This window comes from Rhincodon typus, chromosome 7 (genome assembly GCF_021869965.1).
Source record: "Rhincodon typus isolate 14 chromosome 7, sRhiTyp1.1, whole genome shotgun sequence".
Classification (NCBI taxonomy): domain Eukaryota; kingdom Metazoa; phylum Chordata; class Chondrichthyes; order Orectolobiformes; family Rhincodontidae; genus Rhincodon; species Rhincodon typus.
The window spans coordinates 74439932-74450662 of NC_063338.1; the positions used below are offsets into that span (position 1 = coordinate 74439932).

General features: G+C 37.8%; 1 protein-coding gene across 1 annotated transcript in view; it reads right to left on the minus strand.

Moving 5' to 3' along the window:
* Positions 1-3072: 3072 nt before the first annotated feature.
* Positions 3073-10731, minus strand: part of gtdc1 (glycosyltransferase-like domain containing 1) — a 226869-nt gene continuing 219210 nt past the window's right edge. The window contains exon 9 of the mRNA XM_020512422.2: positions 3073-5493. Coding sequence (XP_020368011.2) covers positions 5410-5493 — 84 coding nt within the window. The 3' untranslated portion in view covers positions 3073-5409. The remainder of the gene's footprint in view (positions 5494-10731) is intronic.

Below are 10731 nucleotides of genomic sequence, written 5' to 3' on the forward strand. Positions count from 1 at the left end.
AATTTATATCTATAATGTGTCTTCATGTTTCATGTTAAATATTCTCTGGTGCATACTGCTCAAGACCAGCTGGTTTCACACAGACCAAAGAATATCTTTTGCCAAATTGATGGTCTAGCAGCAATTGATGCTTTTCTTGTTCCTAGGAACTCAGAGTGTTGCATCATGGAGCTGTTTGGGATGAACCTCTGAAAAATTGTGTTTCTTTCCAAACCAGCTTTGCAGAATTCACAATGATGTGTTTGACGTTCTTTGTCCAACTGCACCTGGCTTGAGGACAGTATGTTAAGGTAATGAGACTATGAACATGTTGGAACCTCTGATGGAAAGGCCTTTATCACCACAAGTCAAGGAATAAAGTCTTGTGATTTGTTTTCTTTTAAGAAAACGCCTTATACGCTTTGGCATACCTGTTAATGATTGGCGTAATTATTGAGATCCTTTTGTTCGATTACTCACTTAGATTCTAAACTTGCAAGTAATAAGGGACCTCCTTATTCCTCCTACCAAATGTACAGCTCAAATTTTGTAGGGAAAAATGGGCAGAGTTATGTGGAGAAGACAGGGGAGTTGCACTGAGTGAATTGCTCATTTACAGAGTCAGTGCAGATTCAAAGGACCGAATGGCCTCCTGTGTGTAACAATTTTGTATTGAACTGTTTGCCAATTATTCAATCATTCTTAATGTTTCTTCCTTCTGTAATTTATTGCAGTTTTCCAAGTATTGACTGTGCCCAAATTGCTGTCACCTGCAAATTTATAAATTGTGTTTTTGATTCCAATGTCCAAATTGTAAATGTAAATTGCAAACAGCAATCATTGCTGAACAGATCCTTCTGGAACATCACTCCTCCATATTCTGCTACTCTGAATAAATACCATTTACTCCCACTCTTCTTTCTATCTTGAAGCCAACTAACAATCTATTCTGCCAGAGATAGTAGGAACTGCCAATGCTGGAGTCTGAGATAACAAGGTGTGGAGCTGGATGAACACAGCAGGCCAGGCAGCATCAGAGGGGCAGAAAAGCTGACGTTTTGGATTTGGACCATTCTTCTTCAGAAGAAGACGACCCTGGTATTATTTATTAGATGCTAGGGTAACTTATCAAGTGCCTTTTGGAAATCCAGATAATCTATTATTAGATCTACTGATTACCACTTTTATTTCCTCTGTTAAAAAGTCAATAATAGGCTAGATAGAACACATGGATGGCAAAGTTTGTAGCAGTTTTATTTTGAAGGAGTTTTGTTAATATCAATCTTTCCAGCATTTCCACCGAAAATATCATCAGCCCCCATTCAAACACAATTATTCAGGAAAATATGAGACAAAGCATAGTAATTAACAAATAGATTTCAGGACTAACCAAAATTCCTTCCACAGATTTGTGGAAGGTTGCGAAAATTGGACTTCCACTTAAAGATGGTGAAAGTGTAAATCTTGTTTTGTCTATGCATTTAGTTTTTGTATGCTTTTACAGCAGTAAAGGAAGTCTTAATAATTGTCTCGTTCCATGTTTTAAGAAAGCCAACAAGATCCCATTGAAATGTGAATTTGTAGTATTTGAGCACAGGATAGGTGAGGGATCATTTGGTTTTCAAAACATGTATTATTTCCAAATTTTGAATTGTTCCCCTTTACATTTTACTCATTTTCCATGTGCTTTAATTGGCGATGAGAATAGAATGAATTTCAGCACACTTTTTGAAAACTGGGTATGCATATTATTCAGTTACCAGCTGACAGGAGCAGTTCTTGTAGAAGAGTGACTGAGCATTATCAGCTTTTCCTGCTTATTAGGTGGAATTCTCTGCTGTCCAAGGACCTCTAGTATCAGTCAATATCCAAAAAATTCACTCCAATAACAAACCTGTCACTTGTCTTTTCAAGCACTGAAAGCCAAACTAGGAACGCTAAGACTCAAAAACAAATGACACAATTATTATATTGTAGAATTATGTAACACAGCCTTAAAATAACTTTGCAAGTAGCATGTTAATGTATCAAACAATTTATTGAATATAATCTGATGAATATAATCTAACATTTTATTGTTCTCTGTGCCTTATTTCAAAATAAGCAATGTGCAGATATTATTCTTGTTCTAATTTTGTTGATTCCAAAACTTGCAGTTTGAGTTTAACAAATCTTAAGTGGTGTCAAACTTTTATACTAGATCTTTATGGGTAAGATCCCAATAGAATTACTGATATGGAAATAAAATAATCCTTCTGTAAATTTAAAAAAATTCAATAAAGATATAGGGAGGGGGGTGAACGCTCCTTTGTCAGTGCGATTTGTAACATAGCACAGTAGGAGTTGACGTATGCAATGAAAGTTTAGGAGTCATTCAGTGGGTTTCTATGCATCCGATGTCTAAAGGTATTAAGGTATACTGGTGTGTTAAGATGACCCCCTGCTCCTTGGCTCTAAACATGGATAGCAGGAAATGAGGGATATGGATTTCTTTCTTCCTGGTTATTTATTTCCAGGGGAATATAACTCACATAGAAAGCACCTTTGGCCACTCAAGAGATGGACAAAAAGTGCCCTGAGACCCCCTTCTGTCCACAGGAACAATAGACCAAACTGGAGAACAACTAATGCTGTGTGGAAAATTAAGACCTTCAGGTAGGTCTATTCAAATTCCAATGATGTGTGGCACTAAAGAATGGGTGAGGATTTCACTAGCCACAGCAGGTTTGGGATCAAAAGGTCCCGTTAAAGAAAAGACAGCAGGGAAATCTTAAAACCCTTTTGTAATGTAACTTTATAAACCAAACACAAAGGATCCCTAGATTGAGGCCTGTTACACAAAGAACAAAAGGTTCAACAAAACTGATTTGATTGATGGAAGTGGTCTGTTGGCTCAATTATATGATCTGATTAATACTTTTCAATCACAGGATTCAAGTTGAGGAGTTTCTTGCACTTGCTATGATAATCCTACAATATATTTCTGATCAGAAATACAATTATCCTGTAAACAATTTCAGAAAGTGCAATTTGTAATTATTTGAAAATATTGTAAAACTCAGTTGAATTAAAAAAAACTGATATTGACAGCTTTTCAAATGCTTTTATTTCAAAACATTTAATCTTGGAGGCCAACTCAGTACGCAGTTTAAAATAAAACAATCTCACTCATTGTGTTAAAACAGCAATAACCATATCAACAGATATAATGTAAATGTTTACAGCAGGTCTTAAACTTTAGGCTAGCACGGAATATTTTATAAAACAGAACAAATCCTATTAACTTGAGTAGCTGTTTAACATTTTCTACATTCACTCTACAATTACTTGACAACTCATCAAGAGTTAGTTATATCAAACTCATCACTATTGAGTTAGAAGCAGTCACCACCACAGTTTTTTTTGTATTTACAATGCTTGCCACTGTGATTTGGGGTGTGCATTCTTAGCACTGCAAATGTGCACATCTGAATCAGTCTGACACTTTCAGTCATGATGAAAAAATTGCATTAATGTCTTCTTGCTTTGATGTCGTAACCAGGTGAAAGAAATTATTCCTGAAGATTATTTCCTACATTGCCTTCTCTTCTTTACATGTTTTGAACATGTACGTTCTTTATATGTTTATATCATGCAGCACACAGTGATTCATTTGAGTGAGAACTGAATTTGGGAACAGTGAATTCTCCTCCCGAAACTTCCCAGAACCGGTATAATGTATTATTCTATTCCTTACACTCGACTACCATGATGCCTTAGTAATATTTGTCAACTCCGACAGCAACCACAATGAAGAGACTATACACAGAATTCCTAATTACAGATTAAAGACAAAGAAAAACCTACACTACAGTTTCCATGTGGCAGCTGATGTGAGGTACAAAGGAACAAAGAGTGCAAAGTCCTCCTCTTTTTCATCTGCACAAATGTAAAATGCATTAGATAGTGACTGTGGGTAGGTGTGCCTGGGGCTAAATTGCAGCTGCACGCTCTATCGTGTAGGAGGACAGTTTTGTGATGTACCCAGGGGCCTGAGTAACCTCTGCGAAGTCTATTAATGCCACAGTTAAGCACATTCTGCTCCTAACAAACAACATTACTCATGAAACATTTTTCTTAAAATTAAGTACATAAACTAGAGATTCATTGTGTCCTATCTCGCCAAGTTTTTTTTTTACTGCTGCTTATATTTTCCTGGCCTGGTGTCATACCATCAGCGTTCCAGAGTAAAAAGCCAAGTCTATCCAAAAGCCAAAAAAAAATTGCTGTAAGCGACAGAGATACAGTATCACTGAGAGATGCTGAGAAGAAAGCTATGACCCCAAACAGCACTACTGCATGATTTAAAAAAAACTTTGCATCATGACATAGCTGTGAGGTATTCGAGAAGCAAAAGGGCTCAATTTGCCAATCTTTTGGGCAAGTGTTAATTAATATTGCAATACCGATGCTGAATATTTCTGGACATTTATTTAATATTTACGCCAGCAAATGTTACTCTTTAATTGTGCTTGTCATTCGAATACTTAAAGCTGCTAGCAAATGCAGATTCAATCAATTATGAAGCAGTTTGTTGGAGGTGGATTTTGATAGTGCCTGCTGTCTGCACACAGAGAGGGAAGAAAACATCTCTGCTTTCAGTGCATCAAATAGATGGCACCACACAACATATTCTCAATGCTAGTTTGAATTGCAGCTGTTTATCTTTTAGCCTTCCCTAAGATTAATTAATTGCAAATGCAACACTGTGAACCAAGGGAATACCTGCCAGACTTCTTATTAATACCTTTGCTGAAGAATCCTTGCAGAACACTGATTAATTCACAATAGAAAAAGAGACAGAAGCAATCTTTGCCTAAAAACAATTCATGGATGGTTGCCCGATTAGTCCGCTAGCACTCTGATCCTCCTTTCAGACCCTGTGGCCCTTTGAGGACATGACAGGACTGGAGCGATAACCTGGCAACCTAGGTATAAACACAGCCAAGTGTGAGCTTTTGAAGCTGCAGCTTGGCTGCCATCAAGTCCACAAGAAGAAAGTATTTAGGCACCATGTCATACAGTACAAAGAATAAAAACAGATTCGACCGGAAATTCAATGTGGCACCACATATGGGATACATGAATGTGGTTACACAACAGGCCACATATTTTTGAACAGATAGTCTCCTGCATGTGAAACAGGGACATGTGTAACCATCGTAACTTTGCTATGAATCTGTATTTAATTTGGGTTGGGTGGTGGCAGGGATCGGAGATCTAAAGCCGCCACAGGTTTGTGGCAGATGGCTCTGTGTCAGCTATGACAAGCAGCCAGGCTCAGCTTCCTCTGCAGATTTTCTTTCTCTCTGATCAGGTAAATATGGGCACACTCTGGAAACTTCCACAGATTCTGCCTAAGGCTGCAAGTTTGTGACTTAAACCCATCTGTCACAAATCTTCTCCAGCTTCTGCTGCGAGCAGAGACCTGAATTTGCCACGAAGAACTACCCAGGAAAAGCGGGCTAAGTCAACCTATACGAAAGAAAAGAAACTTTTTTAAATGACAAAGAAATTTCCTTTTACATCTCCAAATGTTAAAGTACCCAAAGGTATGCTTATAAAAATGCATTACACCTTTCCATCAATGCTGCTCTTTTACATAGACAGCTTAATGAAAATCAAAACCCTTAAACTTAAATGCACACAATATTAGAACCCAGTGGCATTGTCACAAATTGCTGATTTCAAACTATTATGGTCACCGGTTCTCCCAGCTAACTCAACTAGTTGAGTATACCTGGTCTCAACTCTGCTGCATTTGTAGCAAAACAGCCGACTCCTGTGCTTCATGCATAGATTCAGAGGATATGACCCCAGTTTTGGCTGATTTTGCCAGAAATTTTGTTAGAAATTTTGCTGATTTTGTTAGAAACAGTAGCCTATTGGTAATAATAAAAATTGCTGGAAAAGCTCAGCAGGTCTGGCAACATCTGTAGAGAGAAAGCAGAGTTAACATTTCGGATCGAGTGAACTTTCCTCACTCAAGAAGGGTCACTCAATCCAAAACGTTAAGTCTGATTTCTGTCCACAGATGCTGCCAGACTTGCTGAGTTTTTCCAGCAATTTATGTTCCTGTTTCTGATTTACAGCATCTACAATTCGTTCAGTTTTTATTGTCTATTGGTAATACTATACTTCAATTTAAGAAAGATGGAAAAGGAGAACAATGGATACTCTGCCCTATAAAATGAATTCCTGTTGGTGTAAGGATAATGGTGCTGACCGCAGTTGTATAAAAGCCTATGATAAAAACCAATCCATTTTCTTAGTTCGAGGGGCAGGGAAACAATACGATTTTCTAGGAATAAAACTTTTTAAGAAAATGTTAATATCTACATGAATACACAAAATACTGCTGTATTGTTCTAGTTGGAGGGAGGAGCTCAGATTATAATTTCTGTTCATATTCATCCATGGTTCTTCAAGAAGCTAAATTGTTCATTGTACACGGGTCATTTATAGCATTAGGTTCAGGTTTTGTGCCTTGTGGTTATTCATGAGGTAAACAGAGGTAAATAAGATTTTACAATAGATCACTTTTCAATGACAAGTTTGCAATGGAACAGCGGACGCAGTGACAATGGAGATGTCTCTGCGCATTTCCACCTGGAATCCAGACAACCAAAACTGGAAGATTACAATAAAGAGACTTTTTTTATTGGCCATCTTTTCTCAGTGGTGGGTGGAATAATCTAGCAATCCTTTTAGTCACGCTGAGGTTGCACTAAATGTTACGGGTCAGAAGAAAACACAGCCACTTCCTGAATTAACAAAAAAACTCTATGAATGTGATCTTGTGGCACGTGATTTGTTTTAAAAAGAAATTCATGTTATTCAAACAATGCCAGTGAACACTGACTCATTTTGCTGCTTTTAAAATTTCTGAACAATTGTCAGCCTTGGCTAAATTCGCAGCACTTTGCTCTGAGCCATAGGTTGGAGTGTTCAAGTCAATAAAAATCCTACTCCAGGGCTTGAGCATGAATATCAAAGCTAACACTCCAATGCAGCAGTGAGGGAATACTGCACTATTGGAAGTGTCATCTTGTGGAGACAATAAACTGAATCTCTGCGTAGCCTTGCAGGTGAATATAAAAGACTCTGTGGCCCAATTTTAAATTAGAAGAGCTACCCTGGTCCACTCCTCAGTCACATTGGAAAAACCCTAGACAACAAGGTGCAGGGCTGGATGAACACAGCAGGCCAAGCAGCATCATAGGAGCAGAAAGGCTCCCCTCTCTCTTTTCCAAGACCTCTTTCATGCAAATGGAAAATATGAATCACTTGTCTCTTCATCCTGATGGCTAGGTGTTGTCATTCCATCGTTTACTAATGTTCACTGGTTCTAAATCTATTTCCATATTTCTTTTATAACTGTCCATTTTTAAATACTTGCAAATCTACATTAGACCGAAGAAAATGAAGAACTCAATGTAAAGCAACTTTTTTTAAAACCCTTCCTCGCATCAATAATCCCATATTTTGGTTGTTAACCTCATTTGTGCACTGTCCATGATTGTAAAGCCATCCCTGACAGCCAGACCTATATACAATAGACCAATCGTGATTTGAAGGTGTCAGATTTTGTTCAGTGGTAACATTCATGCTAAAGAAATGTGTAGATTCCACTCACGAGTCTAAAGCAGATAATCTATGCTGACACTTCAAGGAGGAATGCATTGTCAAACGTATAGTGTTTTGGATGAGGCCCCATCTGGCTTTCTAAGGGAGACATAAACTAAACTATGGCAACAGTCAAAGAAAAGTAGGGGAGTCATTCTGGTGTCCTGGCTATTGTTTATCCCTCAGCCATCACTACAACAATTTAACTGGTGCATCTCCAGCTGCAGTGCTTCTCCACATAATGAAAGTACTTGAAAAGTACCTTATTCGCCATAAAGTACTTCTGGATGTCCAGGAATATGAAAGATTCAATATAAGTTATTTTATCATAATCAAAAATTTGTAATTGAACAGGTCTTGCTTCAATATTCAATGATCTATTTATTACAACAACTTATACTCCTATAATGCTGTTTATGTGCAGCAAGATACCTCAAAGCACTTCACATTTGGAACAGAAGGAATGCTGAATCAGAAAAAAGGGAAAAACAGATGGTTAAGAAGGTGAATGCAAAAGGAGCAAGTGATGGGGCTTTTAAATGTGGAGATAGGTGCAAATGTGGAGGGAACTGGGAATTCCAGAATTGGAGTAGATAAGATTTAGAATACTATTTGGACTGTTGCAATATCCATTGGATAAGATGTTAAACCAAGGTCCCATTTGCCTGCTTAGGTGGATGTTAAAGATCCCATTAAAGAAGAGCAGGGGAGCGAGTAATCCCTGGTCTCCTGGCCCATATTTCTCCTTCAATCAACATCATATACACACAAAAAAAAACTATCTAGTCATTATCACAATGCAGCTTGTGGCAGTTTGCTGTATGCAAATTGAACTGCATTTCCCACATTTCAACAATGACTACACTTGAAAGGTACTTCATTAGCCATATAATGCTTCGAGACATCTGGTGGTCCTGAAAAGTCCTATAAATGTGAGGTTTTCTTTTTTTTTTATATATACTTCATCAAAGGCCTTTATCAGCTGTTAACATTTTCATTATGACAATAATCTCAAGACAAAAACATTCTAAAATTTAGAAGCCCATTTGGCTACATGTTCACTCATATGGAAGACATGGGGTTCAGAGCAAAAGTTGAAGCATAATTCTGCTATTGCAGTAATTAAACTTAAGCTGAACTAGTTCATGTGTTTACCATGTGGAGTTCATTACAGTGCTCAGAAGTACTGCCAAGGAGAACAGCATGACTGAATAGTCTTTGGATATAAAAAGGTTACATGAGCTACCAAATTTGATAAGTAGATAGTCCAAATAGCTACCAATGGAGAAGTAGTTTTGATTTATTTTCTAACATTTCACATGCCATTTACCTCTTAAGTGCAGATAGATAACATTTATCTTAAATCACTGCTGTAAAAGATTGGGAAAAAAATCAAGTTAACAATGCCATCAATTCAGAAAATTTAGGCTCCTTTCAATAGACAGGATCGTGCGTAAGGTTAACACACTGCTCTTTTCAAATGAGCCCACTCACAGTCTCCATCCCTGACCCCACTTATATTTGTGGATTGGGGGAGGAGTCATGGGTAGCAGGCTTTTGCATCTAAATCTAGTCCAAATGATAGAGTGAAAACTTTGCACTTTTGTCTTGAATGTAAGGCTTATATTTAACACACAGTTTCTAGTTGTCAGACTTGAACACAAAATGTACCAAAATTTGACAATAATGGGCCTTATGTTGGTTTTGAGACATTGTGACAAAAAATACATTAGTTAAATTTGTTGGTTTAAATTTGTTTTCTCCAAAGATCACTCGTCACTGAACATCTTAAAAACAATGATGTTTATCTCACTGTATTGACAACTAAAACAGCAAAAACTAATATATATCATTTGATAGTTGACATTTTTCATTGATGACAGGTGATGGACAGGCAGCAAATATTCCAATCGAAATGGGGTCTCTTCAGACAGATCACTTTTGCCGATGGTCTTGCATATGAGGAGGTTTATAGAAAGATAGGAAATAGGAGTAGGAGTAGTCCATTCAGCTCTACAATCTTGCTTTGCCATTTAATATGATCAAAGTTGATCATCCAACAAAGCACCCCTGCTCCTACTTTCTCCCTATTCTCTTTGACACCTTTACCCCTAAGAACCATATCTAATTTCTTCTTGAAAATATTTTATGTTTTGGCCTAAAATGCTTCCTGCAACAGAGAATTCCACAGGCTCACCACTCTGGGAAAAGAAATTTATTCTCATTTCAGTCCTAAATGGCTTACTGAGTATCCTTAAGCTGTGCCCCTGGTTCTGGTCTCCCAGTCATTGAGAACATCTTTCCTGCATTTACCCTCTCTCATCCTCTTAAAATTTTAATAAGTTCTATGAGCTACCCCTCACTCTTCTGAATTCCAGTGAATGTAACTCTAACCAATCAAGTCTCTCTTCATACGTCAGTCCTGCATCTCAGGAATCAATCTGGTAAACCTTTGTTGTACTCTTACCACAGCCACAACATCCTTCTTCAGATAAGGAGATCAAAATTGCATGCAATACTTGAGGTGTTGTCTCATGAAGGCTCTGTATAATTGCAACAAGACATCCCTGTTTCCGTATTGAATCTGCTTGCTATGAAGGCCAGCATATCACTTGCCTTCATCACTGCTTCTGCATCTGCATGTTTACTTTCAGCAACTGGCGTACAAGAACATCCAGGTCTCACTGCATGATTGCCTTTCTGGTTTTTTTTTGCTACCAAAGTGGATAATATCATACTTATTCACGTATACTTTATCTGCCATGCATTTGCCCACTTGTCCAAATCACACTGAAGCATCCCTGCATCCTCCTCACAGCTGATTTTCCAGCTAAGCTTTATATTGTCTACAAATTTGTAGACATTACATTTAGTTCCCACATCTAAATTATTATACGTACATCGTGAATAGCTGGGGTCCAACCACTTATGCTTGCAGTCACTAGTCACTGCCTGCCAATGAACTATGAAAATTAACTATTTATTCTTACTAGGGATAACAAGGTGTAGAGCTGGATAAACACAGCAGGCCAAGCAGCATCCTAGGAGCAGGAAGGCTGACGTTTCGGGCCTAGACCCTTCATCAGA